The sequence below is a fragment of the Sceloporus undulatus genome, unplaced genomic scaffold, assembly GCF_019175285.1.
Source record: "Sceloporus undulatus isolate JIND9_A2432 ecotype Alabama unplaced genomic scaffold, SceUnd_v1.1 scaffold_12, whole genome shotgun sequence".
Classification (NCBI taxonomy): domain Eukaryota; kingdom Metazoa; phylum Chordata; class Lepidosauria; order Squamata; family Phrynosomatidae; genus Sceloporus; species Sceloporus undulatus.
The window spans coordinates 3,001,232-3,021,492 of NW_024802934.1; the positions used below are offsets into that span (position 1 = coordinate 3,001,232).

A 20,261-nucleotide genomic window follows, 5' to 3' on the forward strand; every position below is an offset into this window, starting at 1 on the left:
AAAAAAATGGAACTTTTTTTAGGTCCGGATGCTTTGGAAGATTTAGGGCCTGCAAATAGGAGCCTGAGGGCTATATGCAGCCTCATTTGGCTACTTTTGATATAAAGTGTTGTTCTCACTTTAGAGAGTCTAAGATATAATGCAAGTCCCGTGTGTCTGTAAAGTCGAAGGCTTTCATGGTCGGCATCCATAGTTTTTTGTGGGTTTTTCGGACTATGTGGCCATGTTCTAGCAGAGTTTCTTCCTGACGTTTCGCCAGCATCTGTGGCTGGCACGTCAGGAGAACTCTGCTAGAACATGGCCACATAGTCCGAAAAACCCACAAAAAACTATCCCATGTGTCTCTTGCAGTGTTCTCAAAAATTTCTCATGTTTGTTGGCTCTCCCAGTCAGTTTAGGAATGGGGAAAATGAAATGGCACACATACATCCTTTTGAACACAGTACCAACTTTCAAGATTTTTTTTCTGTGTCTTTATGGCAATTCATTTTCTGACCAGACCTCAACACATCACTGGATCAAGCCATTTCTCTTCCCATCTGCTTTTGCTTTTTTGTTCCATTTGTTGGGGGGGAGGGAATGTTGCAAAGCACTTTCCCCCCCCCCCCCGCCCTCCCCTCACCCTGCTTCACCTTTCTGAGTCTGGCCACATGGGCAAGCAGGAGTAGCAGGAAAGAAGGGAGGGTTAAGCAGTCTTCTGCTTTGCTCACCTTCCCCATCAGTATTCATGTCTTTCTGGGTCTAGCCATGTGGTCATGCAAGGCAGTCCACTACTACTGCCACCACCACCCCACAATGGGTGACACCAACCTTAGTGGACCAACTCTTAGAAACATTATTTTTATGGACCAACTCTCATAATCAACCAGCCAGGGCATTCTGGGAGCTACTGTATATTTCCAAACTCTGGGATTATTCCATGTATTAAGATATACACGTTCCCTTGAGCCTGCACAGCTCCCTATCAGGATGTGCATGTCATACAACCCTGTCAGTTCAGCACTGAAGTCAGGATTCTGGGATGTCTTCCATGCACACATCATAGTTACAATAAACCAGACAGGCCTGGAATATTAATATCTGAGATCAAGCAGCAAAGGAAAGCCTAAACGAAGGTCTTGGTGTGGAGTGAAGGTGGTATTCTGGCTTAAATCCAGTTCTTAGTCCCAACTGGAGTAAATTGACAGAATCAACGAGAATCTGGTAAGTTACTAGATACATACGTTCAATTGACTAAACAAATCTAATATAGATCAGAATTTCCACCTTCACCCCAAATCAACATGGTTGGAAAAGCTACAAAAAGTTAATTTTGGACTAATACTCCCAAAATCTTACAACCATAATGTACCAACCAGCATGGCCTGGCCATGTACCACATCCTGCTATAGCATATCCAAACGTGGTTGAGATGTCTTATTACATGATACAGAAAAGTCTATTTTCCTATCTCGACTAAAAATAAACTAACAACAGTTTTCTATTTTTCATGACACAGCCTACCATGTACAAAATTTTGATTTGCAGTCTTGATATGGCTGCTGAAGTACAGAGACAGTGTTTGATTCACCTCAATAATATACTCATTAATTACATACCACAGTTCATTTCATCAGATCCATCGGCACAGTCACGTATGCCATCACATTCTGGGTTTGGCTTAATGGGACACTTTCCATTTAGACATTCATAAGCATGCTGTGAACAACTTCCATATGCTGAAAGGACACCATGAGACATAAGAAGATATTAGTGTATTGAATGGTACTGTCATATTGGTCATGCTGCATAATGAACACAAGGGATTTTGCAATACATTTTAATAGCATCATTTCATAGTTATCTTGGCAATAGACTGAACAAGGCAAAGAAAATTGAAAGCTACACTTTGATACTGGAATAGCTGCATACAGTGGACCCTTGTTATACGCTGGGGTTTGGTTCCAAGATCCCTCGTGTATAACAAAATCCGTGTATGCTCAAGTCCCATTAAATAGAATGACATAGCAAAATGGTGTCCCTTATAAAAAATGGAAAATCAAGGTAAATTTATACTTTTTTGGAACATTTTCAAACCGTGTATGCTTGAATCCGTGTATAAAAAATCCGTGTATAAGAAGGGCCGACTGTACTATAGAAATTAGCAACTATATTACTAAGATTATGTATGAAAGAGATCATTTACAATGTGAAGTCGGAGGCTTTCATGGCTGGCATCCATAGTTTCTGTGGGTTTACAAACCGACTGAGAAAATCCAGCAAATGCTTCACTCAGCGAAAGACAGGAGAGACACTCTTGCGGCCGCAGGAGTTTACTATATACCATTCAGCTGCATACAAGTCTACATAGGGACCACCAAATGCAGTGTTCAAACATGAATCAAGGAACATGAGAGACACTGCAGACTGAGTCAGCTAGAAAAATCAGCTGTGGCAGAACACATTATAAACCACCCTAGGCATAAAATGCTGTTCAAAGACACTGAAATTCTGGACCAGGCCAACAACTATCAGATCAGAATGTAGAGGGAAGCCATTGAAATCCACAAACACCTAGATAACATCAACAGGAAAGAAGAAACCTTTAAAGTGAGCAAAGTTGGGCTGCCAGTCCTGAAAAACATCAAAATGTCTTATGAGGATAGACTTGGGAAGATGAGTATGGCAGGATACAGACCACCCCTTTGACAGCGGCAGCCCCGGAGGCCCCGATCCGCCACATTTCTAGGCCTCAGAGCAGCGGCAAAACACCACTTCCCCCCAGCCTGGAAAGGGGTGTCCTTGGGGCTTCATGCCCCAGGGAGCCACTGCCAAGAAAGAAAGGGGCTGCTCGGACCCTTTCCCCCCAGCTTCGTTCCCACAGACATTTGGTAGCTGCGGGAACAAGGCGCTCCCTAGGAATGAGCTCCTTCCGGCGCTGCAAATAGGGTGCCCTATGCGACCTGTAGCAGTGCGAGCACATCATGGCTGTGCCATGCCGTTTGGACGCAGCACAACCATCATGTCAAAATGGCGGCACCCATCTGTACAGGGCGCTACCATTTTGACGTACAGAGTACGTGCTAGGGTTAGGGAGCATCTATAAAGGACGCCCTGAGGCAACCCTAGCACGTATTCCTTATGTGCTAAAAGGCCCGTCTGGAGAGGGCCTATGTTTAGCTTAGAAAAGATGTGGCTTCCTACATTCTTCGTGTCAAATCCCATTTTTAAAATATATATTTTACTCTTTTATATGCTATCTGTTTTAATATTGACATAATTTATTTTTGTTTTAATGTAATACTTTTATCTGTTTTTAATTGTACTGTTTTAATCTTGTAAGATGCTCTGAGTCCCAGTTTTGAGAAACGGGTGGGATATAAATAAATACAACAACAAGAAGAGGTGATATGATGGCCCTGATTGGCCTGGAGTAGAGATGGTTAAGAGGAGATATGATGACCCTGTTTAAGCATTTGAAGGGATGTCATATTGAGGATGGAGCAAGCTTGTTTCCTGCTGCTCCAGAGAACAGGACCTGGAACAATGGATCCAAGCTACAGGAAAAGAGATTCCACCTCAACATTAGGAGGAGCTTCCTGATGGACCTTCTTTGAGGGTCTTTAAACAGAGGCTGGATGGCCATCTGTTGGGGTTGCTTTGATTCTGTGATTGGACTGGATGGTGCTTGTGGTCTCCTCAAACTCTATGATTCTATTATTATTATTTGGGGGAGGGCACTACAGTTCTCAGAAGAATGGCTGGAAGATTATAATCCAAAAAACCCAAGTCTTCCAAGCTCTGACCAAGGTTTATATGAAAAGTGCATACCAGAAAATAAAACAAGAACTCTCAAGATGCCCAGGATCTTTCCAAATCCCATTTCCAGGTTAAAATTAGTTTAGCACAAATGTGGCGCCCGACTCACCCAGACTGGCCGGGTTGCCGCGGGGGCCTGTGCCATCCACTGTCCTGTGGCAGGCCTGGCTGCGACCCAGCATGCCTTGCTGGGGTGGGCAGGCCCGTGATTGGCTTGTCGGGGGGGGGGGAGAGGAGCGACTTCCACCTCCCATCGGCCCTCTCTAGGAGGTGGGAGGTCCCTCTCTTTGGTGCCCTGGTCCTCCAGGCAGCTGATTGGTCAGCTGGCCTGGAGGCGGGGCTCCCTCCCTCCCGGCTCTTCCTCCTCTTCAGCGCTCCTCTGCCGTGCCATTTCAGCTCAGCTCTCCCTCCCTCCCTCCCTCCCTCCCTCCGGTTTGTGGTTTTTTCCTGTCACTACTTCAGGGGCAGCGGCATAGGTCATGGATCTGGTGGGCGTGGTTTTCACAGCTGTGTAGCACTGGATTGGGAGTCTTTGGGACCCAGGAGTGCTGAGGGCATGTGTTGTGGCCATTGTGGGGGCCACATCATGCCACGCCTCCCGCTGACTAAGGGCTTGACTGATAACATGTAATTGGCTGGTTGCATGTCTGCAAGATGGCGTTTGCATAGCCCCTATGTCATCCTGAAGCCTGGCCGTAAGCAGGCATTTCATTTCATCGAACAACTGGGGAGTTGTACAATGTTACAGATCCAAACCTCATGCTTTGGGCCAACCCTACTTTGTTTGCTGTTTGTTTAATAAAGTTGTGGCCTTTCTTCCATATGTGGGTCTTGGTATTATTGTGGCGGCGACCCTCCTAGGCAACTGTATTCTTCCTCCTCCCCTTCTTCTTCTCTTCCTCACCACTTTCATTTTCACAACTGTTATCTTCATCACAAGGCTCAGATCAGCTTTTACATTTCCCATTATCACACTTGATTGCCACCTAGGGAAAACCTGCATAGTCAAGATTGTAGCATTATACACAATCGCAGAAAGTTTATCTACAGTACAGCCATGATTGATTTTGTATTACTCTTACTATCATGATTTCCTTTAAGGAGCACTGCAAACTGTCATTTGGTGTTATCCTAAGAATTTTGTTAGAAAACTCCAGTCACAGCCCAAGACAGTATCTGCAGTACAATGCCCAGGATTCTCTAGGAAGTGAGGATTACTATTAAACTGGTTTATGGATGTAGTGAAAATGTATCCTGACTGTTCCATGTGTTTAAACAAGCTTTTTAACTTCTCAGTAACTGCTTGCGGTAGACCAAAATTTTTTACTTTATTGAACACAGTTTTGCTTGTTTTTTTCCAAATCTCTTTATAGGAGAAGGCAAGATCAATTTTTGATTGATTTATTAAACATTTGACAAGACCAAATATTATAAACTATTTTATTTTTGAGAAATGAATGGTTACCCAAAGAGTCTAAACTAGTTAAGATTCTTAATTATCTTGAAATGTTATTGTCATCTTTTTAAAAAAACATATCCCCTTCGCAGCACGTCCCTTACTGTGCATTTTAAATATCAAAGGAATTAATTTAACAATCAACTTACCACAGTCTACCTCATCACTTCCATCTGTGCAGTCTTTCCACCCATCACATTTACTATTTAAAGGGATGCATGTTCTGTCTGAACATTTAAATTGCATAGGACAAGCTAAAGGGCACAATATTTCAAATTAGTATTGTTATGGTGATACTGGATAACAGTGCAAGCAAATCTATTTCTCATAGCAAGCATAACACTAAGATAGTACTGCTGTAATAATACCTTTTAGTTATAACTGCAAAAGGGAAGATAGAAAGAACATTGAGGTAACTTCTCATTTTTCCTTCTTCAAGATTCCAGATATCCCAACACTACTCCTGAAACTGGGATTGCTAGAAGAAGCCCATAACCCTATGGGATTCCCAGTTGGAGCCTGTTAACACCCTCCTTCCCCTCAAAGCAGAATACTCAGTTAGCATGTGTTTCCCATTTCTTTCTGAAACAAGTAATAGGAAAATCTTCTCCCTCCTACATTGTTGGGTCAGATCGGCACGTTGTTGTTGTTGTTGTTGTTGTTGTTAACTGCCCACAAGTTAATTTTGATACATGGTGACCCTATGGATGAGACATCTCCAAGACCCCCTATCCTTCATTGCTCTGCTTAATTCCTGCATGCCCATACCCATATACTCTTTAACAGAGTCCTACCCTCCCTCAGTATGACTTCAGTTAAATATACAGTAAAAAGGATCCCATTGGCCACAACCTCTTATATGCGAGGGAGTCCCCGCTGTTCTCCAGTTTATATAGTGGGAAACACAAGACACTTTTCTAGAAAATAACTAGTTAACTGCCCTCCAGCCAATCTCATCCCATGGCAACGCTATGGATGAGACATCTCCAAGACGCCCTGTCCTCCACTGTTCTGCTTAGCTCCTACAAACTCATATCTGTGACCTCTCTAATAGGATCCATCCATCTAGCATGCAGCCTTCCTCTCTTTCTACTTCCCTTCATCTTTCATAGCATTATTGTTCTTTCCAATGAGTCAAGCCTTCTCGTGATGTGTTTGATGTATGACAGTCTCAATTTTGTCATCTTGGCTTCCAAGGAGATTTTTTGCTTGATCTGCTCTAGGACCCACTTGTTTGTCTTTTTGGCTGTCCTCTGAATCCTCAGCACACTTCTCAACCAAATTATACCCCCATAAGCTATTTGTAGCTCCAAATATGTTCCTGGAGGCTACATCTTACTCTGCCAAGACTTGGTTGGATGGAGCATAGCAAGTATAATAATATCAAATCATTGCAAAGTACAGGTATGCTCATGCAGCCTCGGCATGCCTTAATTTCACACTGCTTTCAATCTCAATATCCAAAAGCTGATTGGAAGGGAAACTAACACCTTTAATACCTGTGTCCACTTACAGTCTGTGTGGCTGAATGCTCTGAATTCAATATAAAAACCCTTGTTTGTGACCAGTTCATCTGAATGGAAGCTGATTGCAACTGAATTGCCATATTCCTTGACCCTATTGCTTTCCATGATAGGCTTGCAATATCTGATAAGGATGACACAGAAGAAACATTACAGCCATAGCATAATATAATTTCAACAAGGCTAACCAATCACTACTTTTTTCTTTTTCTTTTTCTTTCTTTGCTGCATTTATGGAGGGAGTTTAGAATGATGCAGGAAAGGTGCAGGTGTGGTAAAACAAGCAAACAGTAGTCATCATAATGCAAGCTAACAAAGTATCAGCATGCCAAGGTTGCTAACTCTAACAATTCTAACCCAGGCTGGCATTTGTATTTGTCAAAGAAAAGTGCCTTTTTCAGGGAGTATAAATTGGGAAAGGGAGGACTGCATTCCCACTTCTACTGTAAGAACCTCACTAGCACTCCAAAGTCTCATGGGCTGCTCTTCCAACACAGGGCAGTATCAAATCAAAAAATGTCCTCTATAAAAGAAGATGCTTGGCCACACTTCCCAGTGCAAGAAGCATTCATTTTTTAAAAAAAGTAAACCTTTTTCTTTCTTCCCAGTTAACTGTGGAAAAGTGAAAGAGTGGATTATCTGTCATTCCACAGAGACACATGACTTTAACATGACTGTCTTTATTTCACAGCAGCCTCCTTTCTTCTTCAAAAAGAAAGTACAAGTCCAACAAAAAAAATCTTCTTTTCAAATGCTCACATTTTACTTTCAGCACCCTTCTTTTTAATTTCATTTACTATTATGCTAAACATGTTTTTAAAAAACCTAAGCAAACAAAACTTTGATAAGTAGCAGATGAGTATACAGCTCACCTAAGTCCATCAATTTCCAGCCAGTCTCTGTCACATTTTTTGGATCCTGGAGATTGTTCTTGCACTTGTATTACAAGAATTTTCAATAGCAATCGATATCCTGGTAGTGGTGCCTAAGATTTTAAGAATAGGTTTTTAAAAGATAAAAGGAAAGCTGGGGAGCATTTATTGTGATATAGTGCATTGGTACAGCACAGTCCTGTACATTGAACTCTTTATAGAGCTATGGTTCCACTTTAACTGATGTGCCAACATTCTCTGGCATCCTGTGATTAGGGAGGGGTATTTTGAATTCTCCACTAGAGAGCTCTAGTTCCTCATCAAACTAAATATCCCAGGATTCCATGAGATATTGCCATGGATGAACTATAACTCTATGATTGTGTAATATGAAAGGATCCATGTTTACTCATAAATCAGTCCTATTTTGCTCAGTGAAGCTGAAACATCAGCTGATATTACATGTTTAAACAAATGTGTTAAACGTGGCAGTTTATATTTTGGAGAAAAAGCATGAGCCCCAGTTCAGTATGCAGTCTGAATTTGAACTGGGGAGCTATATAGGTTTTCTTCTGAAAATTGTCCTTTGCTTTTCTGCTAAATACCCCAAAGATGCTCTTTTCAGTAAATAGTACTTGGTTGGCAAAGACACTGAAGGAAGCAATGGTGTGGGCCCCAATCCAGAACGATCATGAGATTAGCGTTCCATAACAGTTCCCTGCATAAAAGCAGTCAGTTTAAGCATGAAGTAATGCTCCATATAGTTTGCCCTTTGCTTTACCTTTACTGGTATGTGCATGTGGACTGAATCAAAGATGGCAAACACTCTTGGCATCGTAGTACCTTTTCTCATCTGGGCCTTTGCAATATTATTCGTACTCACTGATGGGGCCTATCTCATTTAAAATCCTGTCACTGTGTACTTCACATTTTACTATATACAATCACCCATCCTAACTGGCAGATCTGAGATCCACACCCTTGAATATCCGTAGGGGAGTGACCTGCACTATTTTCAATGGCATGCACGCACAACACATGGGCCACACATATGGAAGTGCCCCATTCAAGCCTATGCAGCTTCAATATTCATAAGCATCCATTTTCACAGGGTGGTTGAGTGGGTGGGTCCAAAATGGATCCCCTGCAAAAACAAAGGGCCAACTATAATTGGGAATTATTTAGTAAGCATGTGAATGTGATGCAATGTGGAGAAGGAGTTGGACTTTGCCCTGTGAAACCTCTGTTCACACAGTTGTTCAGCTGTAAAAGTAAGGTTGGTTTCACACTAAAGTTATAGCACTTTGATACTAGTGGAACTGTGACAGGTCCATCCTATGAAATAATTGGATTAGAGTTTCATGACGTATTTAGGATTCTCTGCCATAGAATGCTAGTGCCTCACCAAAATTCAAATTATAGGCATTTAAAGTGAAACAAAAGGTAGCAAAGTCCTATAACTGCAGTGTGAAGAAGATCAAAGTGAATTTGGGCCTTCACTAACCTAGCCTAGACTGAGACTGTGAAGTTAGTAGAAGCATGGCCATATATGCTACCCTGAGTAAGATGAAGGAAGAATACTAAAATGTAATAAAATGTAATCCAAAATTTATGTTAGGCTCATACAGATGACAAATCATGTTTGTATAAGCAAGTATCTTTAATTGCACCTAAAACTAATATGCCTGTCCTTGTTTTGCTTTGTTCTCTTCAGATCTTCTTGTTTTAGAAGAAAGTTGCTTGTTTTTCAGATGATGATGATGATGATGATGATGATGATGATGATGATTTGAAAAGCTTACACCTGTTCCCTTGAGAATACATACCCTGATTATCCAGTGGCAGTCAATATTTGGAGGATAGTAACTTGGATAATAAGGAGAAATTACTGTCCCATTCCAAGAACTGTACCAGCCTCCACATGCTAATAGGGAAAAAAGAGACAGAACTGTTGTTTTGGAAATCATGGAATCCAAAAGGAAGAGAAGGCTATAATGCTTATTCCATCCCTTTTAATGCCATTCTTCTGCATATTTTTGGGATACAATATAAACTGCATAATGCATACTATTACATTTACATATAAAGAATGAGCTGTTTGGGGAAAAGTTGCTCAGGTATGATAATTCATTTAAACTTTGGTAGAGACATTGGCCTAGACCCAGTTGCTAGTGCCAGCTTTAGTAAAACCATTGAATTAATGGAATTTGCATTTTTTTTATTGATCATTCAGCAATTGAATAAATAAGTCTACTCCAGTTGGGACTAACAATAAGATTTAGGTGACATTTGTACTGGCCACTTAACCTGGGGCCAGTCTGGAACATTATGCCCAGGATTAGCCCTTGATTGACTACAATGGTGATCACATGCACTGGGCTGAAACTGATGTGATGTTGCATCATTCTGCACATGATGCAGCATTAGCCCTGCTGGCCTATCCTCCTTGGTTCCATCACATTGTTGCCGCTGCAGCCTCACCAGCCAAGCAGCTTCCTCCAAGTGACTGCCTGGGGCAGGTGGCATGCTGTTGCTTCTACTGAAGTCAGAATGGGCATGCTACCAGGTGATCAACAAGGAGGAGGTTGCTCTATCCCCTCCTTGTTGATCCCAGGAGCACTCTACTCTGACCTCAGAAGAAGTGACAGCATGCTGGGCAGGCTTTACATAGAGTTGATGCCTGGGAGGAAGTGCTGGCAGTGGCTCTCAAATTAGGCCATCCCCTTCCCCTGTGCTGCTCAGTGCAGGCAAGAAGGAAGACACAGCACTTGGCATGTGGACAAGGGATTGTGCCAAATAAGGCCTGATCCAGCTGTTCACATGCCAAAAACTGTGGTATCTTCCAAGAAGCTGACATTAGTTGTGAGAACTGCTTCAGCATTAGTTTGGCATTTTTCCCTGCTCCCTAGACAAGCCCTCAGTTTCCAGAACAATAATAACTGAATTATAAATATTTCTTTAGGCTATTTCTGGTGTACCACAAAGTTATACATGCATTATTTTGACTCTTTCTTCTTCACCCAGATATAATTCTGTGATTGCATACATTAGATTGAACAACCAATCTCTGCAGATTATCTAGTACTTAGTCTCCATTTCATTTCAGAGAAATGTTTCAAACAGATCACCAGTACTGTACTTGTCCAACCTATTTTGGAATTTGGTAACCACATACCAATTTTAGGAACTGCTTGGAAGTATGCTCTCAATATATTGCTCTCTTTTCTTCGATCCAGAGAGAACGTGACCAACATGACATTACTTGATGAAGTTACACGTATAACTGGGGGAGTCCATGCTCCAGATATTCCACACCACCTGAAATATATTCAAGTTAATTAAGAGCTTGTGAATTAATTCCAGTTAGAGCTTGGAAATTATTTTAAAAAGTAATTAATTCCTGTAACTCATTTTACTGTTCGGAAAGTAACATATTGCCATTAATTGATAGAATGATGAAACTGTAACATGTTGCATTGCTATGTAGATTTCTAGTCCAAATATATTCTGCCATCGGCTTTCAAGGACTAGAACCCATTTAATTAGATGCATGAAATGTAGTGTTCCAGAATCCAGGACCTGTCCCCTCTTCTCTGCAGTTCAGGATAAGGGGAAGGAATCTCAGGGTAAGAGGTCCACCTGGAAAAATGTTTGTGTATACATTTTCCTTATTTGTTAGAGTCAGATATTTGTATTTGATTTACATACTCTGTGACCCTGTGATTTGTGCTCAATGTTTCTTGCTTAGTGACATCAACAGAAGCTTCCCCTTATAATATTACCTTTGAAAACAGAATCATAGACTCATGGATTTGGAAAGGACCCCTTAGGGCCATCTAGTTTGTCCTCTTACCAGTACAGAAATCCACCACTAAAGTACCCCTAAGAAGTGGGCATTCAATCTCTCTCCAAATGCCCACTCCTCAGAGCCTGCCCCTTGTGATGTCACAATGGAATCATTCCTAGGTCTCAGGGTTTGGCTCTGAAATTTGAAGTCCTGGTATAGTCCTGACCCGGCAACCCTAATGCAGTTCTATTATCAAGTTTCCAGAATATATACACATGGTGAGATATATTGTGAGGCCATAGAGGGTGTGGGGAAATATCAAAAGTATAGAATGATGATGACTCAGATAGAACAGACATGTGGCCCCTCCAGGTGTTAGACTGCAACTTCGCATCATCCTTTAACATTAGCTATGATTTAAAAAGATACAGCTGTGTTAGTCTGTAGAATTAATATGTGTAAGATTTTGTAGCACCTTTGAGACTAACTGGAAAAGAAGAAGAAGTTTTCAGCATGAGCTTTTGCAGACTTTAGTCTACTTCTTCAGATGCTGATGGTGGAGCCAGGTACAGACAGGAGTACAGGAGTTTAACTGAAGAAAACTGAAAAGGAATGTTGGCTACTGCAGACCCAGTATTCTAAGATAAATATACCCAGTTCCTGTAAACACTTCTCATATAGCTTTTTTTCTAAACCCTTTCCATTGTGGTCTTCCTTCTCCAGACATCTTTCAGCTTTTCAATACGTTTCTTCAGCTGTGGAACCTAGAACAGGACACAATGTTCTATGTTTGGTCTGACCAAAGCAGAATACAATGGTACTAATACTTCCTTTTGAGATGTGGTGCTGGAGAAGAGTGGTGAAGATACCGTGGATGACCAAGAAGACAAAAAGGCTTCTAGAACAGATCAAGTCCAAATTTTCCCTGGAAGCCAGGATGACTAAATTGAGGCTATTGTACTTTGGAGATATCATGAGAAGGATTAAATAATTGAAACAGACAGTGATGCCAGGAAAGATAGAGGGCATTAGAAAGAGAGGGAGCCCACATGCCAGATGGTTAGGCTCAGTCAAAGAGGCCACAGACCTGAACCTGCAGGACCTGTGCAGAGCAGTGGAGGACAGAGGGACTTCGAGAGGTCTCAGCTACAGGGTTGCCAGGAGTTGAAGTTAACTTGAAGACAATTAACAATAACAAATACAGTGGACCCTTCCCTTGCGCAGGGGATCTGTTCCGGACACACTCGCATAAGGGAAAAAATGTGTATACTTGAGTCCCATTAGAAGTAATGGGGCTCGTACCTGCGGCACGGTGCACGCACCATGGGCACGCGCCCCATTACTTCTTCTGGGGCATGTGAGGGTTTTTTCTGGCTTATGCTGGAAGCTGCGTAAGGCGCGCCCACGTATAACATGGGCGCACTGTACTTCACTTAATTTATACACTATAATTTTTATAGTGTTATCTTCTTGCTACTAAGGCAAGGGCAGACCCCCTCTGAACAAATTCTGTCAAACCCCCCCCCCCCCCCCATGATAGGCTAGCTTTAGGGTTGCTATAAGTCAAAGGTGATTTGAAGGCACAAAATAACAATTATTAAACACTTGGAAGTCAGAAATCTTTAAAAACCAGTAGCTCCAGATTCTGGCCACTTGTGCCTTTACTGAATCATGCCATTAATCCACCAAATTCAAGGCTGGCCTAAAATTATGCTGTGCCTAAGACTTTTCCTGTCTTAGGCACAGCATCAAAAGTTGCTTCTCAAAATCAAGGTACATAATGCTCTGGGGCAAATCTCACAAGCACCTCTTCCCTTCCTGACAATAAACATCCTGTCATAATAAATTAAATAACAAACAAATTACTCTCATTTTGAGAAATGCAATCTCTGATGCCTGAGGTAGTCATCATAGTCAACCTAACAGCAGGGCTGGTGTGATATAGTTTAGTGCTGACTGACAAACTCTCCAGGCTCTGAAGCAAAAGACTGTCCTCCACCTCTTAGCATTTGCTACCTAAAATCCTATTTGACATTTCAACTTGTAAACTTTGGTGTGCCAAATCTATTCTGCTAGCTGGACAGAGATGTAAAATTTACGGAAATGTTAAATCCATGGGAGGAAATGATTTGTTTTCATTTTTTGGGAGCGGTGAGGGGGGACAGAAATTTTGAACGCCTTGAAAAAATGCAACACACATACACACACACCCGACCAATTGAAAAGTCATTTTGTTGCTTAAGGAACATACAGTACATTATATGTAACTTCGGCATAAAATTATCAGATATTAAAGGACAGTTTATTCAGAATATAATTATACTGTAAATTGAACTTATTTAACAAAAAATTTTCGCATGATGCTACAAAGTTCTGAAAGTAAAGAACACCTGAACTACAAGACACTTCTTTGGTATTGCCAGTTTGAGGAGAAGAGGGGGGAACCCAATAAAACAGAAAAAAGTATCAAAATTAGTAAATACAGAAAATTATTTTGTCTCAACTAATTAGTGTCACACAAACAAAGCACACACATTTCCATTTAAGGAAATAGAAAAGGAAAGGAAGCCCAGGAACTACCATGATCTCATACTGTAGAGTCAAAGTCTTCTTCTTACATAGCTTTTAGAACTGATTTTTGGGCAATAAATATGTAAACACCTTTGTCGTCAATATTTATTTACCATTCTTTAAAAAAAAAAGATCCAGAATTCATTTTTTTCAATTTTCCCTAGGGAAAAAAATTATTTCCATTCCAACCCTCCTCCACTTCTAGGTCTTTACATCTCTATACCTGGACCACTATTTCAGGATCTGGGTTTCTTTTGCACCTGGAGGAATCGACATTTCTTTATCCTCTTACCTTGTGATGATCTTGTTCTGGAGAGGGAGAAGGAAATCATACGCAGACAACCTGTGAGAGGCACAGCTCCCTGGAGGCACCCCATGCCAGGTAACAATGACCAGCCTCACAACATAGTCTGACGGAACCCGCAGCCTCCACTGATAAAAAGATTTCTTAGGATTCATCAGTGTTAATGTCCTATTATTACCAGGCTTTGCATAGAGGTCAAAGGCCACTGCTAGATAAAACCAAAACAGTTCAGTGGCTGAAAAGTAGTAAGAAGAAGAATTAAAAGAGAAATTCATCCCAGTCCCATCAACCCAGATCCCCAGGAGCTGATGTCTCTGTGCTACAAAAGGCAGGTTTGTCCATCTCACTGGAGAAGGGCTGGATATGTTGTGAGAGAGCTCTGTGCTGTGTTCTCACCACATGAAGTTGTCCTCCCTTGGGACAAAGTTAAAACACAAAGGCTGTGAAAAAGGATCTCCTTCAGACACCTGATTTGTGGCTAGGAAACTTGATTTTCTAGGTGTTATAAGCCAGCATCTTTCACCAGCAGATTCAAATGCAAAGCAAAGCCACTCTAAGTGCCTGAGCAAATGAAGAAAGCAAGTGAAAGACATTAGTTTAAACAATGTTTATTGTGCAAACAATATCTTGCAGTTTGCAGCCATTAATCTTTTTTACATCATAGTTGTTCAGAGCAGCTGGCCTTAGCAATACTAGTTTACAATAACTGACAGAATCAACTATTTCATTTATGATCCATCACAATTTCTATTTTGATACTCTCTAACTTTTGATAACCTCTTATATTCCATTCATCCCTCTGCCACCATGCTACTTTGAACATGTCTGATCGCTTCTCATTTTTGAAGATAAGGAGGTCTGGGCCTGGTTAGTACTTGGTTGGGAGACAACCAGGGAATACCAAGGGACTAGAAAAGAATTCTCCTTGAAACCCTAGAGAGCCTCTTTCAATCAGAGTTGACAGTACTGAGCTACATGAACAAATGGACTCTGACTCAGTTTCTTATGTTCCCAAGTCTTGGTTTCAAAAGAGTCAGTATGAGTTTCATACGCACATGGAATCAAGACTGATATATCTAAGTCTGCCAGGCTAAGTATTCCAAGTTCAACAAGCCAAAACTTTCTGAACCATGTCATCATAAACTATCTATTTTTTTTTAATTTCACCCAAAGGCCAAGATCATAGTGTGCTCAGTCTGTAGCATTAAATAATTAATTTTCTCATATATCATCTCATTTATTTCCTTAACCTTGGAAGGACAAAACACCTCACAGAAAAAACCTGCTGTTATCGTGCAATAATCTTTTGACGACATGCCTCAAGGCACAGCAGTAATTCCCTAAAATAGAAGGAGATTCTTCTTCTTATCTGTGTTGAAGGGTTGGAGCTGAAAACAAAGCTACCGTATCTACACAGATAATATCTGAAGGGATATCGATACATGCAGAGAGGGAACCAGACTGTGTCTGCTGGCTCAACAATCCACATCCACATCCATGAAGCTATAAACAAAGCCAGCGTACAAATGTTTGTAAGCTCTGTTCATCATTTCAGGATATGGGAGACAGCAGTGATAATCTCTCATATCAGTGAGGCAGTGAATCCACTCCATATTTTTGTCTGAACTTTATAGGAAAAGGTTCAGCATTTTGGATAACACCTTTAAAATACAAACTATAAACCTGGAGTGGATTTATCTCTCCACTGAGATGGGCGCTACCAACCACTTCTGCCTATCAGCAAGCTAGGTTACCAAGCATTTTGTTAGCTCCAAAGGGTTGCTCCAGAGTAAAATTTGGTAAATCAACATAAGAATTTATGAAGAGCTTTAGTGGATAAGACATAAGGCCTATGAAAGCCAGCATTCTGTTTCCCACAGTGGCCAATTTATGCCTTAGAAAGCCCGCAAATCAGTGCTTCCTAATGGCTGATATTCAGGCTCACAGTGCATCTAAGCCCAGAGGTAATGAGCATGGGATCACTAGAGGGGTGCAGGGTACGTGGACTGCACCAGGTGTCACCCTAAGGGCAGGGTGAAACCACTGCTCCTCAAACAGCTACCTTTTGACAGAAATGGGATGTGGCATTCATCTGCTTCCCTTTACAATGCTTTAAGAGATAGTGAGAGTGGAGTGAAGAAAGAAGAGGACTTTTTAAAATTAAAATTTCCAAAATTTAATTTTTACAAAAATTTAAATTGATTTTTTAAAAAAAATATTCTTTTAAAATTTTCTTTAAAAACATCTCATTTTCACTAAATCTTCACTATGTATATGTAAATACATTTTGGTTGTGTGTATGACATTGCCATTTGAAGGTATAATTTTAATTTTGCTAGTTATTTATGTCACAACTATTAGCATTACATTCAGTGGTATATGGGAATTATGATTTGTGAGTAACATCAATGCAAAAAAGCATTACTATGGAATCTGTATGATGTGAAATGGGAGGAGATCAATGCGGGGGGTGACACCATGAGTTACCTTACCGGTGTCACCAACCCTGTTGACACCACTGGGAATGAGAAGCCATAATAATTCATGGTTAGTAATTATGAATCTGCCTAATTCCCTTTCAGAGCCTTGTAAGATACTAGTGAGAGACAGTATGGTTTGAACACTGGAATACATCTCTAGAGAACAGGGTTCTAATCTCCCTCAGCCATGAAACCCACTGTGTGGCCTTGGGCAATTCACATTCTGTCAGCATCACAGAAAGGTAATGACAATCCCCTCTAAACAAATCTTGGGGGAAAAACCCCACCTTAGGGTTACCATAAATTGGAAACAACAGGAAGGTAAAAATCTAAGCATTATATGACAGCAGATTGCATAGCTTAACTATATGCTGCATGTGAAGAAACACTTTATCCGGTCCCAGTCTCCCACCATTGCATTTCAGTAGTTGCTTCTAACATGGCCTAAATGCTGTAAAGACACCAGACCCTGTCTGATCTTGGAAGCTAAGCAGGGTCAGCCCTGGTTACTAGCTGGATGGGAGACCTGTAGGCTATATTTCAGAGGGAAGAACTGGCCAAACAGAATATTCCTTACCTAAAAAATAAAACCCTATGAAATTCATGGGGTTACCATAAATCAACAGGTAACTGAAAGAGACAGAGAGTTGCTTCTGGGTTTTAGTGTTATGAGAAAAAGAAAGACCACTCTCTAGTCACTTTGTCTACATCATGCATAGCCTATATGTCATGTATTTCATATCTTCCCTTGCTGTCCCTTTTTCTAAGTGAGATTTTAAAAATTAAATACTTGAAATTGTATAATGATGCACAAATGAGAGAATGGAGGACAGAGGCAGTAACTCTTACCTGATTTCTGTGTCACATCATAATCCACAGAGTCTGAAACTAAAATGATTAATGGTTGTCAAAAATGAGGGCTATATGCATACAGACTATTTAAAAAGCAATTCTGAGGAATATACAATGTCACATTACCAAAAAGCTCCAAGGTAACATTATCAAAATTGTCTTCTAAAATAAGCGTATCAGCAGTAGTATTAGTGGCTGGAGGTGTCCTTTTACTAATGATTTGCTTTTGCTTCAACAAAGATGTATTTTTGATAGAAAGGACAACATCTTGTGGGACCCAAAACGTGCTCCAGTAGTAAGCTCGAAGGCCATTCTTTCCTTCACTGGAGGAAGATGACAAGATTAGATTCAAGTGTATTACTATTGCCATCATTGTCATAGTCGTCATCATCATCATCATCATCATCATCATCATCATTTATATCCTCCCTTTTCCTAGAACTGATACCCAGGGCAGCTTCTAAACTAAAATAAAGAAAAGACTGTATAATTAAAACATGAAAAACATTCACTTTAAAACAGAATTAGACTATTAACATTAAATCAATTTAAAACATAACACTTAAAATAATAAAAAGCACTTTAAAGCAGTGCAGTTTAAAATAGCAGAGCACCTATTGAAAGCCATTTTCTTAAAAACATTCAGTTCACGAAAGCTTCTTGGAATAAAAGGGCTTTGCCTGCCAGTGGAAGAACATCAAGCAGACCATTCTGTGAGGTTGTGAGTTCAATATCAGCCAGGGGCTCTGGGTCAACTTAGCCTGGCATCCTTCTGTAGGTCAGTAATATGAGTACTCAGTTTGTTTGAGCTTATACTTTGTAAACCACTTAGTACAACAGTAAGTGGTATAGAAATGTACTTGCTATTGCTTGCTATTGTCTACCTAGGAAGGGGATTTGGGATCTTAGGGCCAGCCACTGAAAATGCCCTATCTCACATCCCAGATATGCCTGTGTAAATGGTGGGACTGAGAGAAGGAGCTCTCTTGAGGATCTTAAGGCCTGGGTAGCCTCATATGGGGAGATATGGGAGATTACCGCACTAGGGTAAAAGCGTTCCCCAATGTATTCTTGCGGGCGCGAGCCTGGAACGTGATGAGAGCCAGAACGCTAGTTTACCGCACAGCGGAACGCCGCCGTCACCGCCGGGCGTTCCAAATGTGTTCCCAATCCCGTCGTTCCAGGGAGGCCATTTCTGGGAACGGACCGTTCCCAGAAATGGCCTCCTGGAACACATTGGGAACACATTTGGAACGCCCGGCGGCGACGGCGGCATGCACTGTGCGGTAAACTAGCGTTCTGGCTTCATCACGTTCCAGGCTCGTGCCCGTGAGAACACATTGGGGATGCTTTTACCCTCAGTGCGGTAATCTCCATGGTCTGCTAGATAGCCTGGACCTAAATCATAGAGGACTTAATAGATGATCACAAACTCTTTGAATTTGCCCAGAGACTTACTGGTGCCAGTAGAACTGTTGTAGCAAGGGAGTCATGTGGATTATGTAAATCTGCATGGTCAGATTTTGTATTAAATTCTACCGGTGATTATTGTATCTGTCTACCTGTGCACATAAGTCAGCTTTCCCTAGCTGGCCCCCTCCAGGTGGTTGGACAGCAGTTCTTATCATCTTCAGTCAGCTTGGCCATAGGCCATATTGGTTGGAGTGATGAATGCGTAGTTGAAAAAAACTGAAGGGTCCAGGCTGGAAGGCCTGGTATAAATTATTGCTTATCATTGTCAAGAAAGCATTATAGCCCAACAGAGAGAGCTTGAGATTTAGGCTGCGTCTGCACTACGAAAATAATCCAAGTTGACACCCACTTTAACTGCCATGGCTCAATGCCATGGAATTCTGGGAACTGTAGTTTTGTGAGACCTTTAGCCTTCTCTCAGAGAGCTCTGCTGCTACCACACACTACAATTACAGAGTTCATTCAGTATCACTGAGGCATTAAAGTGGTGTCAAACAGGTTATTTAAATCATTTTGTTCATTCAGATTCATATGCATTAACCAGTCACTGCAAATAAGGTGCCTGCTCACAGGGATGTCTTCCATTCTTCTACCCAGAGCAATAAGTGGTGCCTCGGGATACGAAAAATGATCGCGTTACGATTTACGGGATACGAAAAAGTCGGATTGGCAAAAACTGTTTCGGGTTACGAATATTTTCGGGTACGAAATTCATTTCGGCGCGAAATTCAAATGCTGCTATAGGCTTTCCAGTGCTAACGAGTATTTCGGGTTACGAAATTTTCGGTGTTACGAAAGGAATGGCGGACGAATTAATTTCGTATCCCGAGGCACCACTGTCTGGTTCATGCAGAGAAGACTCCTCTTAGTCATCATGTTTAGAAACTGGATTCTGGCCTAGGAATGAAAATGGGCATATACATCTGACCCTCCATAGTGTGATGCACTGTACTGATTAACTGGTAATGAACTGCCTCATACACATATATCTCAAGCTGCATCTGCACTGCAGAAATAATTCAGGTTGACTCCCACTTTAACTGCCATGCCCCAGTGCTAAGGAATTCTGAGAAATGTAGTTTTGTGAGACATTTAGCCTTCTCTGTCAGAGAGCTTTGGTGCCACAACAAACTACAGTTCCCAGA

The 20,261-nt window shown here is 41.2% G+C and overlaps 1 protein-coding gene across 1 annotated transcript; it reads right to left on the reverse strand.

Annotated features, from left to right (window-relative positions):
* Positions 1–1,590: 1,590 nt before the first annotated feature.
* On the reverse strand, positions 1,591–18,042 carry LOC121917211 (suppressor of tumorigenicity 14 protein homolog). Its single transcript, XM_042442968.1, has 9 exons — positions 17,770–18,042; positions 17,641–17,679; positions 14,300–14,519; positions 10,825–10,967; positions 9,476–9,573; positions 7,650–7,762; positions 6,768–6,901; positions 5,404–5,508; positions 1,591–1,718 (listed from the first exon to the last, which is right to left on the reverse strand). Exons 1-9 carry the CDS (start codon positions 18,038–18,040, stop codon positions 1,591–1,593), a joined length of 1,251 nt encoding a protein of 416 aa, XP_042298902.1. The 5' UTR covers positions 18,041–18,042.
* Between the last annotated feature and the right edge of the window lie 2,219 nt (positions 18,043–20,261).